This window comes from Gouania willdenowi, chromosome 4 (assembly GCF_900634775.1).
Source record: "Gouania willdenowi chromosome 4, fGouWil2.1, whole genome shotgun sequence".
Taxonomy (NCBI): Eukaryota; Metazoa; Chordata; class Actinopteri; order Blenniiformes; family Gobiesocidae; genus Gouania; species Gouania willdenowi.
Window position 1 is genome coordinate 30,423,394 of NC_041047.1, and position 17,470 is coordinate 30,440,863.

The 17,470-nt window shown below is 38.9% G+C and overlaps 1 protein-coding gene and 1 pseudogene across 2 annotated transcripts in view; both read right to left on the minus strand.

Annotated features, from left to right (window-relative positions):
• Positions 1 to 1,408: 1,408 nt before the first annotated feature.
• The window catches only part of cpeb2 (cytoplasmic polyadenylation element binding protein 2), a 35,829-nt gene continuing 19,767 nt past the window's right edge, over positions 1,409 to 17,470 (minus strand). Inside the window, exons 4-10 of one of the 2 annotated variants that reach the window (XM_028444166.1) lie at positions 12,119 to 12,142; positions 11,748 to 11,912; positions 11,562 to 11,651; positions 9,388 to 9,506; positions 9,200 to 9,314; positions 8,821 to 9,002; positions 1,409 to 5,007 (exon numbers count right to left, since the gene is read on the minus strand). In XM_028444166.1, coding sequence (XP_028299967.1) covers positions 4,780 to 5,007; positions 8,821 to 9,002; positions 9,200 to 9,314; positions 9,388 to 9,506; positions 11,562 to 11,651; positions 11,748 to 11,912; positions 12,119 to 12,142 — 923 coding nt within the window. In that variant the 3' untranslated portion in view covers positions 1,409 to 4,779. The remainder of the gene's footprint in view (positions 5,008 to 8,820; positions 9,003 to 9,199; positions 9,315 to 9,387; positions 9,507 to 11,561; positions 11,652 to 11,747; positions 11,913 to 12,118; positions 12,143 to 17,470) is intronic. The other variant, XM_028444167.1, reaches the window with a different exon arrangement.
• On the minus strand, positions 14,557 to 14,674 carry LOC114462731 (uncharacterized; annotated as a pseudogene).

Sequence of the window (17,470 nt, forward strand, 5' to 3'; positions counted from 1 at the left end):
GCATAAAAGTATGTATGATTTGTGCTGATATCGTATCGGATCGTTATCGGTATCGGCCAATACTCAAGGCTGCAGTGACGTGCCGTGAGCGCTAGGGTTGGGTACGCAGGGCGTTGCAAATCGAGTCCACCAATGTCGACACCAATGACAATTTCAATAACAAACAATAACAGCTCAGAACAGACTCAGTGAGGAGCATTCACAAAGCCAATCCTTCCTTTTGTACCATTCACTGTGGAAAATATGAAACATTTTCTGACCTTACCTTTGCTGAAGCTCTGGTAGCTCAGGTGTTGGTCTCCCATCTTTTAAAAGCTGACGTTTTTCCTCAAAATAAAGTTTCTTTATCGTCTCTAGTGCGTCATCCTGCCTGTAGTGTTATCCCGCCCACTAGCTAGCTACGCTGTATCGATTCACTAATGCACTGTGAACTTACGTATAGCATTTAGCATATCACTGTTACGTCCAAAGGCAGCATAGAGAGCTGCCTTTTTACGTAAATGGTTTTCATCTTGGGGAACTGACTGCACATGCACAAACATATAAAAACATGCTATGGGAACAGAGGCAGAGCAGCGATGTGCTTTTGGTAGAGGGCGTGGCCTCCTCATGCCTTACAGTAGAATGAGACTGTGCAGCGTCTCTGCTGTACCAGGAAATAGCTATGTTTAGTCATTTGGGCTATGCAAAGCACAAAATAATGACACTTTTCAACCTATAGGTACTGTAGGCTATCGGAAATGGAAAAATAAATAATTTATAATCATATTATAATTAAAACAAATCATCAAAACATCAATTCACCTTTGGGTAGGCACTGCCTACCTTGCCTACCCTGACTGCTCATCACTGCAAGGCTGCAATATTGGTATCGTATCGGAAATGAAAAAGTTGTATCGGGACATCTCTAACCATGACTAACAGCAGGAGGCGCTATGGGGCAGACATGATCTGTATCAAACTACCCTATGACATCACTGTTCCATAAGGAATTGTATTTTAATTTAATTTTGATAATTAATCAATAAACATTAAACTTATGAAAACACCAGAAGCAGGAGTGTTCTGTGCACTGGGGGACACTGGTAGGGAAAATCACACTAAATTTGGGGGATGAGTTAGTGGACAAAATTATGTTCTATAATAATAATAATAATAATATAGCATCCTCTCCACCAAAAAATTCAAAATATGAATGTTCCATATGAATACTGATACTGAGTATTATTGTTGGTAACATGATGTATCATAATGCGTCATTTCATTTAATTGTATACAATGAAACAATGAATGGGCCTGAACACAAACAAAAAATAAATGTTAATTCTCCTTTACGTTTAAATAATATGTGAATGTAACAGCAGGGCAGAGCTTTACTAAGCAAAAGAAAGGAAATATCATCAAACAGTTTGTGTCCAAACAGAATGGGTCTTTATTTAGGAAGTGAAAGGAAAATAAAAGATTGTAATCAACACCCCATTTAAATACAAAACCAACAAAAATAAAAATAAACATGATATTAATTTTGCATATCAAAGAACCATTCAGTAATAATTACAATCCAAACACCTCATAAACCACTTTTTGTGAATCTATACACAAACTCTGCTTTAGAAATGAGCCACTTTAACAATTAAATTACAAATATTTAGTTTTTTTTAAAAACTAATTAAACTTCAAATAATATATTAGCAATTAGCATATTTTAATGATTTATAGTGTATTTTCACATAAAAATACAAAAAATATCAATGAAATTTAAATATGAAAAATCATTCCAAGAGATTTGCTACTATCAAATTAAATAAAAATGCAGGAATAAAAAAAAAAAAAAAAAAAAATCAAGATGAAATGAAATAGAAATATGCATGAAAAAGTCTTTCGTTGTTTGTTAGCAAAACACTATCCAAAATAACTACAATCATTTACATCAGTACAAAGATATCTGGATTTAAAAATACTTGCAATGAAAAAACGGGGTTAATCTTCTGACAGTAAAAAAATGACACTGTGGATCAGAAATCTGCAAAATATGCAATGAAAAAAATAAATCTGCATTAAAAAGGTTTACACTGTAGTTCTTACTTTTATACAAACATTAGAAACAGTATTGCACATCACAACACAGATTCGAGGTTAGTCAGCCTTTCAAAATGTGTTATATTCAAGTTTCAGAGCATCTACGAGGACAGGCAGCTGGGCCTCGATGCAACAGGGGAGAATCTCAAGTGTCGTTCCAGAACTTAAGAAAACCTTCACGTTTCCTTCCTTCAAATCAAATGTGTCGGGTGTCAAAAGAAGAAACAACTGTGTATCAAAATCAAGATGCAGTTACTGATGACATAATTCTTAGAAAACAGAAATTTCATGATCAGCGGGGGTGGGGGTGGGGGGGGAAGGAAATAAATTGTAATATTAGTCTTATTGAATAGAAAAATACAATCAAAATCAAATAGCTTTTTTTGTCTACAAAAATAGTGAAATAAATAATTTTAGTTTTTTTTTTTTTTATACAAAAAACAAGGACACGTACAGAACAAAGTAACAGTGTTGAACATAGAAAATAGAACCGCACAAAAAAACGCACGAGTCAAGTGTTACAGGTGACAATATTCAAACATCATCGTGAGAACTGGAGACAAAAGAGGAGAGACAAAATATTTGTCGTCACCGTGGTGGTGAAACTACGTTATTATATTATATAGAGTCAGAGTTCTGACTCTACTCACAGAGACCACAGACAACTTAAGACCACTGCTTCACACCACATCTTAAATATTGGTTATAGCAAATCGTTAAAAAAAACCAACCCTATTAAATCATCTGTGGCTTTAAAAAATAAATATGATTTAGAGAGTCCACATCTGCACTGAAAAGTCGGAGAAGAAATAAGAGTGAGGATATAGAAAACTAGTGCATAAATGTAAAAACACATCAAAGGGCCAGTAATGGGATAAGTATTTGATGCAAAAAAGTAAAAAAAAAACAAAAAACACAGTTTTAAGTGAATATCGACTCGGGGTCTCGGTTTCATTAAGGTTTTGTAACAGTACACACGTAACGCCTTAACACTGATACTGAGGAGCACACAGCGAGGCATGATACACTAAAACCACAACACCAGAGCGACACACTTGTACAGTACCAGACGGACGGACGGACGGGCCGCCACCATCGCGAAAAAAGATTGTCCCTCAAACGTTTTATTGGTGTTAAAGAAGTCTCTCACTGTTTGGAGACACAGCGTTGTCTTCAAAATCCAATAACTAAGCCGGAATTCTCTCAGATCTACAAAATACACAACCCTCCGTTAGAAAATAAAGAAGGAGCACTAGTGATGCTTATTCATTTGACTCCTCCCTCAGTTTGCATCCGGCTAGCCAAAGCCATGCTACGCCAGCTTAAACTTTAAATCTACTGTGTACAGTAAAGGGGAAGTCAGACTTGTTTTGGTGTTAACAGTCTCCTCTTTGAAGAAAACTAAACTAGAGCCTCAGGCTACGCTAACAACAGTCACACAGCACACAGACGACACACAAACACAAACCACTGAACACCACGCTGCTTCTCAGCAAGATATTTTTCACCGCCATGTCACAAAACCATGGCGCCCGCTAACGTCTACAGCAGAACCAATATCACTCTTTGTATTGTTAGTATGTAAACAACAGAGAAACATCAAAGCATGCAAGTTTAAATGTGTTGGTATTTTTTTTTTCTTCAAAAGAAACTTATTCAACTTCATCTTTACCACTCTCTTCTTCATGCTACTCATAGAATTTTTACTTCACGTGTTAATTTCAGTGTTTTTTCTTGCATGCTAATGGTGTAGCTAAGCCTATTGTTGCCTCACTTGAGTGTATTTCCTTTGATTCAGGTTTACAAGTGGCATTAAATATAATACCTACACTTCTATTCATATATATGTATATATATATATAGCAGCAAAGCTTTGAAAACAGCTTGTGAAGGTTAAATACGGTTAGCAGAAATCAGGATTTGTATTTTGAGGTATACATCTTGGGCAGGGCTGCCCACTGATATTCCACCTTGATATCTAGCTTTTCAAATTGGCTCGGTCATAATCAAACTGTAGGTGTGAAGGGCACCTCTACGTGTTAGCATGAGCGTCAAAACAACCCTTTTAAACTAGTTCTCATTTTTTTTTTTTTCCCGCTAAACTCTCCCCAATGACAATGAGCAAACAACCATTGGTTTACAGCGGAAAATGCGTCAATTTTAAGCCTCCTGTTGTTTCGCTACCTTTGGTTTAATGACCTGGGGCAGGCGTCCACATTTAGGTAATCAGTTTTTTTTCCAAACTCCCAGAAACAAATGTGCACTGAATGCACCGTGGGGTCGCTAGCAGCAGACAAACAGACAGACAAGCTGCCCCCATGCAAAACATTACCGTAACTACTTTAAATCTCACATACAAAAATAACAATAATAAAAAAAGCTACAAAAATCAATCTCTTTTTTTTTTTTTTTTTAAATCTCCTCTTAAAAAAGATGAAAGTACCACAAAAGAGTTGTAGAGTTGTCAGAGCCTGAGATGTGAGGGGGGTTTTGGTGAAAAACTGAGGCTTGTGGTGTTTGGCTGCTACAAAAGATATATAGATATAGATTTATAAGTAGTATATACTGTATAGGGTTATGTAATTGATTACACGGAAAGCTTCGGGAGGCAGAGCAACTTGCTTATTTCCTGTTAGCCAGCGTCAAAATTCCCTTTGTTCTGACTGTGCCGTCGTGGATCTCGGAGCCAGGAACAGATGTTTAGTTCCAGCGAAAGTGAATCTGGCGAGGACGGTCAGCGCCTTCTTTGACCAGGGGCTTGTGGAACTCTCGTCCAGCACGGGAGTGGATGTTGGCCCAGCAGAACTCGCAGTAGTACTGAAGACAGGTGACGTTAGCACAGAAAAAGGGGGCGAATTTCCCCCCACAGCGCGCACCCTGGCACTCGTCGCACAACTGGTCATCGAGGACGTAGGGCTTCACCTCCACCTGGAAACACGGTTCAGACCAGACAATGAACGTCACAGAGTCAGAAATAAAATCTATCGCTGTCAAGATGCTAAACATTTAGGAAAGTTTTTAGAGCAGTGGTCACCAACCTTTCTCAAACTGCAGGCTACTACAACCATAGTCTATAGTCCAAAGGAACATAAGTTTGAAAAGTACTTCTTAAACGCTACATTTTCAAGGTTTCACTTAGGGCTGGGTGGTATACGGTTCATATCAAATACCGGTATATATTTTCGCTATATAAATTTTTATCATACCGCCATATCGGTGTATTTGGTTACACAACTTTAGGAACGCTACGCCGCGTTTCAGATCGGACCTTTTTCAACGTTGAACTTCTAAATAGGCATGTGCCTGCGTGTGCATGCCTCTGCTACAGGAGAACAACACTCACGGACACGGAGGCATGGTTAGCTTAGCATGTTGGCAGTTCAGCAGTAATACACAAAAAAAGAGAGCAAAGGATCGTAATTTGTAATTCCTATAACGCGGAAATAAGTCCTGGTAGAGCTGCAAATAAAACACTACCTTATTCACCAGTATGCAGCATTTAAAGCTAGAAATCAAGCTAATGCTAAAGCTAAGCTAGAGCAGCAAAGAGCCATTGGGCTTATTCTACTCATTCTCATGCTTATTCTCATCATGACAGTAAAATACACCATCCTAAGTCAATCTACTGCAGTAATTCCTCTCTCAACCAGTAGAAAATGATGTGAAAATCTAATTATGCAAGTAAAGCAAAGTCGTCTCTCTCCTCGTAGACAACTTTGTATTATAGTACTAGTAAAGTTTAGAGCTTTTACTAGTAACACATTTGAAGTCTATTAGTTATTTTAGTAACACAAAACTGTCTACTAGTAAGCACATTTACTTTACTAGTAAGGTCTATTCACCGGTCCATGGTTTATTTTAGCCAATCACACGGTAACAAATGATGATGTCGTCAGAGACGTTGCCACAACAACAACAACAAGGCTCTGCTGGTGAAATCTTTCTTTTGGGATAGTAATGCTGCCGTCATTATGTAGTTGAGTAACTTTTGACGTTTTTTCAACTCAAGTATGCGAGTTGAGGTCACGTTAACCATCCTCCTGCATCGACATCTTTTTATTTTGATTCGGAGCTATGCTAATAGCTGTAGCCCATCTAGTTCCTCTCCCCACAACTGCGTATGCTCCAGTTTTGCTTGGGCGCTTCTGCCTACATCACACCAGGATATCCCGCCCTAAACATCAACACTGCCTCATGATTGGTTCTGATCGTTTCGGTTCGGTTTTGAAAGGCAAAGGCGGGAACAGCACAAGATGGATTCTGGTGTTTGTGTTAGTGTGCTAAAAGCCTTTGCAAGTAAAACACCTTTTCTGCAAACTAGTACTACTAGTGCACTCAAAATCTACTGGTAGTACTAGTAAAGCCAAAAGAACTGCTCCCCAGGCGCCGCAAAAAATGGCTGCCCACTGCTCCTCAGGGATGGGTTAAATGCAGAGGACAAATTCCATGTATGTAACAACATTACATGGCCAATTAAAGGCGAAAGCCCCGATTTAATCTTTAATCTTAATCTTTAAGATCTACCAGTAGACTAGTGGCAAATGGAGTAGGAGGGATTATAACCAAATCCAGCTCTCTAATTATTGTAATATTTTTGCGTCATTAGTAGAATGTTCTTGCGCATTAGTCAACCAACATTGAGTACATGTACTTTGAAATTTGAGTACTAGTAGAGCATAACTGTGGTTGATATCACTAAAATCAAAAAGATACTAAATCGTTTATTTAGTGAAATTCCTTCTTCAAGTGGAGGATTGTGACTGGAAGCTAAACCAAGGTCTTTCTGAACAGAGTGGCATGATCTCCTTACACCTACAAGCTTTTCATTATCAACAACAGATTTACTATTAGGAGTAGGGGTGGGAACCTCTGGGTACCTCGCGATACGATACACGATACCAAGCTCACGATAACGATTATCTCCCGATATGACAATACTGCGATTATCAATATATTGGTCAGAAATCAATCTACGATAATCTGTGACTTAACAAGAAAAAAAAAAGATTAAGTGAAAAAATAAAAATGTTTTATTTTATATCTCTGTAAGACAATAAATTGAAAAAGTGTCCTATGAACTATTTTAGTGCAATATTTATGTAAATAACTGTCAACATACTAATGTAAACGAATAAGTATCTCCAATAGTGCTTTCGTACCAGTGACACCATTAAAGTGCAATATTCCAGTAAACAATATATTGGTTCCTTCAAAAAACAGTGACAACATTTCTGTGAAGATATACCTGCACATTTTAGTGAAAAAGCAGAAAAGTTTAAAAATAAATAAATAAATAAAAATCGATACTTCGCGCACGCATATCGATGATCGATCGTGCAAAAGAAAATATTGCGATATATTGCCGTATCGAGATATCGTCACACTCCTAATTAGGAACGCACAATGCACATCATACAGTCTCACACGCCATGTTTTTTCTGATTATTGAAAGCGTGTCCTAAACACAGCATGTGTAGAAGCTGCTCTGTCCAATCATCAAATGTATCTCATTCTCTCATCAAGTCATGAGTGTGCTTTAGGTTGGGGTCAATTATAATGGTAATTGTGTTATGGTTTATTAATTGCAATTATAGCATAATTATAATTGTAATTGTAATTTTAAAAATCTGTTGTCGTAATATTAAATAAATTGTAATTGAGTTTAGATAATTGACTTTGTAATTGTAATTTCCAAGAAAATGCTATTAAAATTGTCAATTAAAATTGAATGCAAAACTGGGGAAACATGTTACAGTTCTATGTACAGTTCTACACATATGTATTTTCCAATTATCAAAATATGTTTAATATCAAGCTTTCCCACATTTTACCATTTAAAATAATATAAATCTAGGGGTCTACTGATAGAAAAAAGGGTCAAACGGACAGACGCCCAACACAAAAATATTAATACCAATATTTTGATTGATTAGGAAGCCTAACAAGGTAATCAATAGATAGGAAATAAATTGTGGAAATTACCAAATGATTCAGTTTTAAATGGTTTTTGAAAGAACTCAAAATTTCTCCAAAATCCTGCAATTTGCCTGAAATTGCACAAAATCTCCCCAAATGAATAAAAATTGGTATCTGTCACTTATTGCTATGATATTGTTGATGCCTTCCATAATTCATGTTTAATTTATAACTGGAAGTGCAAATGTAGACACATTAATGCTGAAATTGTTTGTTTTCTCACCTAAAACCTGCGGCCCAGTGATGGAACTGGTCCGTATTTGGCCCTTGAACTAAACTGGTTTGTTGGTGGGAGTCTTTCACAGAGCTCTGAGGCTTTTCTGAACGTATGAAACAGTGTTGGGCTCAGCGCTTAAAGACCACCAAGGAACAGTTTTTGAGTCCAACGTTGTGCCAGACTGGCAATGAACCAACAAACAGTCTGAACCATACTTAGTTTTTGGGATCACCACCTACACATCAGTCACAAAGTGTATTTGCGGCTCAACAATTACACAGGCACCAAGTCTGCTTTGCATCCTGCGTTGGGCAATAAATCTAGCCGACCACACTGATGTAAAGTGCATTTGTTAGTTGCACTTTCAGGATGTACAGTCTAAATGGAGCAGGTATGTTTTGCATTCTCTGCTCTGTTGTGTGTGGTATGAATAGAGCTAAAGATGTGGATGATAGTGTGTATGTAATTTAGAGATGTAATGAAATGGCTTTCTGTGGGAGGTGTGCCTTGTTAGAAGAACCATTTGACTCCTCCAATCAAGCCCTTACCCGCTTGTCAATGTCCCCATGCTGCAGTTGGACAAATCTGGCGCTGATAGCTGCTATGTAGCTCTGCTGATTGGAGAAAGCTACTCGCCCTGCCCCTTTAGGGTACTTGAGCTCTGGATCGGTGTCAATTCCAGCGTAGCAAACTCCACCATAGAGACGATCCATAATCATGGCCAGCTCAACTAATGAAGAGAAGAAAGACAAAGAAAATCAAACCAAAAGTATCTAAAACCCTGGAACAGCTGTAGATGGAAGAGGAGAAGTTACACAACAGGAATTGAGACGGCAAGATTGGTTTCAGATATTGGTTTTGCGACATACAACAGTTAAAAATGCATCTGTTCATCAAACGAAAGCAAAGCAAAGCGGTTGTACTTACTTGCTCTGAGGGGACGAGGGACACCTCCCACAAAGATGGTCTTGCGGGGATCGAGGGGCTGAGATCCGTCCATCACAAAGTCACTGTCGCTCAGATTCCAAGGTCGAATCTGCACCTGCGGGTAAGGCCAGACTTAAGATCACAGCCCTCTGCTTTGGAGAAGTTTGTTTTTTCACTCTTGAACTCACTGGTTTGTCCTTGATGGTGGGACTGGAGACACACAGATAGAGCTTTCCATCCTCCTCCATGCAGGCCTCAATCAGAGCCTGTACAGAGGTCTCCTCTTGGAACAGCAGGAATGCATATCCTGGTACACACGCACACACACACACACACACACACACACACAGAGACAAATGGATTGTGTGATTCATTAAACAGGCTTTTACATTTGAACCAGATAAAATCAATCTGACACTGAGAATGTTCATGTACATACCTTTAATTTAAATGTTCTCCTGCACTACTTATCAATGCTCTACTGCACTATTTTCCTTTTATTATTATTATATTTTATTATTATCTTTCTTTTCTATTATTTTCCTTCTTTTTATCTTATTTTTTTATTTATTTTTTTATTTTTTTATTTTTTTATACTATTATTATTATTATTATTATTATTATTATTATTATTATTATTATTATTATTATCTTGTTATTTTATCGAGTTTGCACATTCTAGTCTAACTACTGTTTATATTTATACTTATGTTTATACTTATTATCATCTTTTCTAGTTGATTGTTTATTATTGAATGTTTTCACTATTGGAGAGAGCACAGTTGACCGAGTCAAATTCCTCGTGTGTACAACATACACTTGGCGAATAAAGATGATTCTGATTCTGATTCTGATTCTGAAAACAATAATAAGACATCTGTTGCTATAGAGATGTAATCAATATCAATAGAAAACATGGGAGCTAGAATGTTTGATAATTTCACTGAACTCCGTTAGAAAAAACCCGGAAACCACCACCGACCCAAAACCGCAAGGCATTCTGGGGGATGTAGCCAAAGTAGCTGTGTACATTAGTAGTTTCATGGAAACTACTAATGTAAACTAATTTAGGAAATCAAAGAGATATATAGCAACCATAATATTATCATCACTGTAACATCATAGCTTGATTGTTGTAAATATCTGTATCATATTTGTACATTTTGTATTATTTTTGTAAATATCTATCATATTTGTATATTTGTATTATTATTATTATTATTATTATTATTATTAATAATCTTTATTTTTTACTACTGTAACGTGTGTGTATCTGATACTTATTTTTAACAATCTTTTACTTAATTATACACGTATTTAATGTTTATTCTTTCTTTCGTCTTTGTTAAATGTTTTATTCTTTATTTGTGATTTTTCTCAAGTGGCTGTAACATAAGCAATTTCCCTCTGGGATTAATAAAGGAATTCTGATTCTGATTGATTCTGATCATGTAACTTTTTATCAGATATAAAATAAACAAGATTCAACAGCAGTGGTTTATATTAAAACACTTTTGGAGTTATTTTTTGCTTTTCATGTACTGAGTAAATAAACAATTGCCCCCATAACATTTTCTTAATTTCAAACCCTGCTCTACGGTTCATGTCAGAGATGTTAGTTCAACCTTAGGTGTGCACTGATTTATTATTTACAAAATGTGTTGCACATTTTGTTTGATTAAGAATTTATTTAATGTCTATATTTGTACATTGAACAGTTATTTTTAAATGAGGTCTTGTTGACCTCTTTTTAAATGTTAAAGATTTGCATTTGAAATAAAACTATATAATTTTGGTCTTTATTTTTAATAGGTTAAAAACAATGAATCAATAATTATCTGGACCGACTCATATGAAACACTTAAATCGTGATACATTTTTCAAGCACATCGCTTAGCCCTACATTAGAATATCATCATCCTGACTCCTCAATCAATGATGCTTTTTATTCTTTCATTCTTACTTCCTGAACATCGTGAAGTTTTTATCCCCCGGCACGAAGTGGACGTAGCATAACCAAATTTGGTGTGTGGCTTCAGGGTATCAATACCTTGATGGAGTTCGAAAATGAGAAGTTTTTTCCGGAGTTATTGCCCTTGGGCGAGTTTGTGTGTTTTGACCTAACACTATTGTCGTAGTAGTCGGAAGTCGCCATCTTGAAAGCCCATGGCCTATCTACAAGTTCTTGTATTTTCGGCTTGAAAAAACATATGCTTGGGAGTATGTTTAAGTGTACTGTTTGATAACACTCCTAAGACTGTGTTAGCATAAGCATATACATGGCTTTTCCTATAGACGTTAGCATGATGCTAGCGGACAATGTTGATGACTGTTGATGACTGTGTCTTCTTGTTTTCATTACCTTTAGGTGGAAAGTAGGATTTACTCTCTGCTTTATGTGGCCAGTCCACCACCAGGTGACCAAAGCGGCGGAAACTTGAGGTTATTTCATCTAAAACAAACAGTAAAGGAACAATAGTTGAGTTAGTAAGCCAGCAGCCCAGTGCCGTCATGGTTGAACTTACGTATCTACTGTATATGTTCTCACCTTCGTCTATGTCGGGAGGCAAACCTCCCACAAACACTTTACGGGAAAAACGCTCGATCCGCTCCCCGTTCTGATGCGGGTAACAGTTGGGAGAGCCCAGGACACCCTGGCTAACGTGGCCATCATCGAGGAGATTGTCATCAATAGGAAAAAGAGAGGAGCGACCTGACAGAAGGAGAAAGACAGGTCAGACAGAAGGTGATATAACAATTAAATGTAGTTCTGCTTTTATTTCAGACAACTCCAGACAATAAAATAATAAATAAAGACACACAAACGCAGTCGTACATAATTGGCCAAAACCGTAAAAAAAATATTAGGTCATTAAACATGCCAAGAGACAAAAACACAAAGAATAAAGCTGAATTTACCTCTGCGTCTCCCAAAGCTCCTGGCTGCATGTAGGAAAGCACGAGAGTTTATTAAACTAAAAAAACTATACACATGAATTTGTAGACTTTATTATTATCGTCCTAAACACAAATTGAGCTTCCATAATTTAGGGAATTGTGGGCATACATTAAAGGGCCCATGTTAAGCTAAATTGACTTTTCTGTGCTTTAAACATGATAAAAGTGCTATTAGGGCTTCATACACATTCCCAAAGGCTTTTTTTCATTGATTCCCTCAATCGCATAGTTAGAGGGTGATGTGCTCCTTTCTTACTACAGGGTGAGCCCAAACACCTCGCTCCAATTTGATGACGCTTTCCCACTTTGATAACGAATTTGACGAGGCACTAAGCTGGAGAAGCCGCGCCTCCAGGAAGCTCTCTGCCGTGATTGGCATGTAAACCTTAGACACGCCCACAAAGGTGAGCGTTTCAGCATCCTTCTTGCAGTGCTATGTATGTATTTTCTACAGTCTATGCATGTACCCGTGAACTCGTGTTTATAAAGCAGCATGAGCACGGCTACGGAGTGGAGGGGAGGAGGGCGGGCCGTCCACTGGCCCTACGTCACTGTGCGGGGAGGAAGAAATCAGTGTCCCGTCTATAGACACGCCTACTTATGAATATGCATAAGTATATGTGTAGAGTTGCTCAGAAAGTGGCTAAAACTCTAGAAAACAGATCAGGATCTTGAATTGGTCCAGTGAAGCGGTCTGTAGCCTTCAACAGTCAGAGGATGGAAACCATAAAAGGAAATGTTATTTCAAACATCAATTCGCACAAACAACCTTGCAAAGCAGATGTGCATTTCTGTTGTTGTGGAATGTGGAATTCTTTACATAGCGATATAAAGAGCAGTTTGAAAGTATTTCAGTTTAAGATAATAAACAAAAAGAGACTCCTAAGACAATATGAACATGGTGATTAGTGTTATTTGTTTTCCTAGTTTGGTGCTAAGAGTAGGTGTCTAAGTTCTTGAATTTGTTAATGTATTATTTATTTATTTTGATTAATGCTGTAATATCATGATCTCATTAAGTGTAAACCTGGTTGAGAAACTGTTTAATATTTTTGACTGAGTAAAGAGCAGACATTATTCCTGCTCCTTTCTGGACATGGAATATAACAAAATGCAATATTTCTTGTGAAAACAATTGTGATCTTTACCATGATGACAGAATGAAAATAAGTGAAAAGTATCCCTGTTCAGATAATGAGTCCCACAGCTGCTAGTGTGTAAAGTGTGGTTAATAAGAGCAGAGAAACAGTGACGTGATGATGCTGAGAGATAATTACTAATGAGCAAGAGCAGGCAGGAGGCCCCGGGGTTAGGGCATCCCACACAGCCTGATATGACACACGCACACGCACACACACAGGAACCAGACACAGAGCAGATGGACCGGACAGGGCGAGGCTAATGCAAATACAAGGGAGTGAACACATACACAGGCACGCACAAAACACAAGCACGCAGCCAACCTGTGCATGTTACACAACACTCTCTGGCATGAGTTCATTTGTATAGTACATTTTAATTTTTTGTTTTGTCTGCACATGCTGTCCAAGGTCAACACTACAAAAAGTGCAATCTTTTTAAGACAGCAATGCATGTTCTGTTATTGCAATTAAATATATAAATGACTGTATTTTATTGCATAGTTGTGACCATCACCAGCCCTCCCTAAGGAAGGGTAAGAACTACTTTATTATAGGGAGAATATAAAAAGAGAGGGTATGGTAGATTTACAAAATGCGCTTGTATCTATAATTTGGTGTATGTTTTAGTATATTTTTTTTTATTTGGGTGAAAGAAATATAAATTCAATTTTTATTGGGCATAATAAACATCATATCAGTTGATAAGCAACTTCCCACTTTATAATTACAAATCAATGCTCTTCTAAAAATGAAAAGACACATTCAGATCATCCTGAAATTTCACCCACAATGGGGACTGAAATAAAAAGAGGCCATGTTGAATAACTCAAACTTGATTCCTTCTCAGGTTACACTAAATACTTAATCACACTGTAAAACCTGCAGGACTGCAGTTCTCCCTGAATTGAGAACAAACTGTACATGACAGGGAACTCTTCTCCGATTGGTTGAACCTGATGTATATATATATATATCTATATTCACTCCAATAATAATAATGCATTGGATTTTATAAAGCGCTTTATCATAGACACTCAAAGCACTTTTACAGAATTAAGGCATTATTCTTTCACTCCACATTCAGTGGTGGTAAGCTACTATTGTAGCCACAGCTGCCCTGTGGCAGACTGACAGAGGCGAGGCTGCCAAAGTGCGCCATCGGCCTCTCGACCACCACCAACACTCACACACTATGCAATGTGGGTGAAGTGCCTTGCCCAAGGACACAATGACAGATACCACTGGGGCGACTGTACCCCACTGTAGCACCTGGAATTCTCAGTGGTCTCCCATCCAACTACTAACCAGGCCCATACCTGTTTAGCTTCTGACATCTAATGAGATCAGGCAATGACAGGCTGGTATGACCACAATGGGCATTCTAGAGACTCCAATCAACCTAACAAACTCCACACAGAAAGGACCCAAGTGTCCAGCCCATGGGCCTCATTTATAAAACTGTGCCTAGGTAAGATCACTTCAGCTGGAGTAAGCTAAAAACCAGGAAGTGCATACGCAGGGCGGGGTCGCTCGTCCCTCATGACCTCGTGTATAATACACGATGCACGACTCACGATTTAGCAGAGACTCGTTGCGATCCCAAAAATAGACGCACAAGTCAAAAATCGGCTCAAAATGGGCCAAAGATCGCACAGTGTATGCCTTCCTCTGCCCATACGGTGCCCATACAAGGTCAAGTGAACACCCTTAATTGGTGGACCAAAGGGGAAAAAATAAAAAAAATTTCACTCAATGCGAGGCGGAGGTATTAATTGTTGAGGTGGACACATGCAGGAAAGCGTAATTTGGTGACACGGTGCACACATGATGAATCCCAGAAAGGCAGAACACGTTGCGTTGCCTCATCAGACTTGACTGAGGTGAAAAAGAAATGGTCAGACATGGAAGCAGAGGAGAAAATGTGTATCAGTCTCCATAGGAAGAGTTCAACAGGTGGAGGAAAGAGAGCACCAGAGCTTAGCCTCACAAAAAGCTGGAGGATCAGTGGGGAACCCCTCTGTGCTGTAACGGAGGCGGGGGGGACACACAGATGCACTACATGTGCCAGAAGCATGGGATTAAATTGTATTTCCTTGTTTGAAATAATAAAGATGAACAGGTAGCAAAACACCTTTGGAACTATACGTTCCAAAGGTGGGAGTGGTGGTGGTGGTGGGAGTGGTGCTCTAGTGGTTAAGGACGCTGGGCTTGTAATCGGAGGGTTGCCGGTTCAAGCCTCACCTGGGCCGTCACTGTGGGATGTTGAGCAAGTCCCTTAACCCCGAACTGCTCCCCAGGCGCCGCAAAATGGCTGCCCACTGCTCCTCAGGGATGGGTTCAATGCAGAGGACGAACTCCATTAATTCCATTATAAGTGGCGTACGCTTTCTTTTGTACGTACGCAGCGTTTATAGGTGAGGCCACGGTGCTCAAACCCAGGAATTTCTTGCTGTGAGGCAGACGTGCTAACCACTACTCCACCGTTCGCCCTGCTTTAAAATTATCTAACCCGGAAAGTAATGAGAAAACCATTGATGAAGTCAAAGGACTATGTTCTTCATCAGGGGTCACCAACACGGGGCCTGCGGTCCTTCATGGACCATGTGAAGTGCCCTCAGGAGCTCTAGTCACCTAACCTGGCAAGAGTCAGATTGATGTGTAGCCCCTCCCTCTAACTCGAGTTCTCCACATCGATCTGGGTCTGTCTGGCTAATCCTTTTGAAACCAGGGAGGGACATGAACAGAATGCTTGAAGCTGATTGGGCGAAGCGGCTGTCCACCATGATTTGTTTTAGCCAACCACACGGTAGCGAATGATGATGTCAGCAAGGCTCCGCTGGTGAAAACTTTCTTATAGGATAATAATGCTGCAGTCATTATGTCGTTGAGTGACTTTTGCCATTTTTCCAACACGAGTATGTGAGTTAAGGGCACGTTAACCATCCTCCTGCGTCAACATCTTTCTATTTTGATTCAGAGCTATGCTAATAGCGGTAGCCCAGCTAGTTCCTCTCCCTGCAACTGCGCATGCGCCAGTTTTGCTTCGGTGCTTCTGCATTCGTCACACCCAAATATCCCGCCCCGAACCACTATACTGCCTCATGATTGGTTCGAATCGGTTTGGTTTGGTTTGGAAAGGCGAAGGCGGGAACAGCACAAGATGGATTCTGGTGTTTGTGAACACCAGGAGAATCCATCTTGCAGGCAAGGTTACTAGTCACTAATGAGCTCCATCTAAAATCTGATTTACTTTCCAGGATTCAAACTCACAAATATAAATACATATGAAATATGTAGTACTAGTATCAGCAGTAAATACTGCTGATAAAGTTTTAGTATTAAATTAACCATCTTTAAATGTTTATTTTCTCTGAAATATTGTGACAAATGTTTTTAAGTGTCGCAGATCAGGGTGTTTGGTCAGTGGTATGGTATAGTGTATATAATATGATATGTATAAAAAAGAGTTGGGTTTTCAGTCAAATTTAATGAAAATGAAACAAATGGAGAAATAATGTGTTTCATGTTGAAACCTTAACATTTCCTACCTTTTTAAGTTCCTGCTAGCCTTCCTTATTATCTTACCCTCTAATTAAAGTGAAACAATGAAAATGTAGTATTTAAGAAGCGCTTTTCTAAGTAGGACCTAACTTCAGAATATTGAGTACCTATGAAGTAGCTCACAGTTTCAGAAAGGTTGGTGACCCATGTTCTTGATTGTTGGAAAGCGGCTGAACTGCTTGTGCAGAACCTAAAATGCGCAGTGCGCACGCACCGAAGATGTTGTTTTGGACGGCAGACCGAGGGGTTAGAACTGAACACGGTCGTACAGTATAGCATGAAATCTACAGTCGGAGCTCAGCCCTTTGGCCTTGCAGGACCGGGGTCGAGCTGCTGCTCCTCCTCATTGAGAACAACCAGATGAGGTGGCTCTGAAACCTGATTAGGAAGTCTCCCTGGTGAGGCGTTCAGGGCACGTGATGGCTCACCATCAAGAGGAAAAACTTCCTCAAGTGGGATTTTGTACTGGTCTGTAGCCCAGTGCTTGGGGACCACTACAAGGTCTCTGGTGTTGCTATTGCCAATCAAGGCAAGGCTTGCTCTCCAGAATAGGATGGCATACTGAAACAACCCCAGACCTTATTTAGAAACACACTTTAAACATAACTAA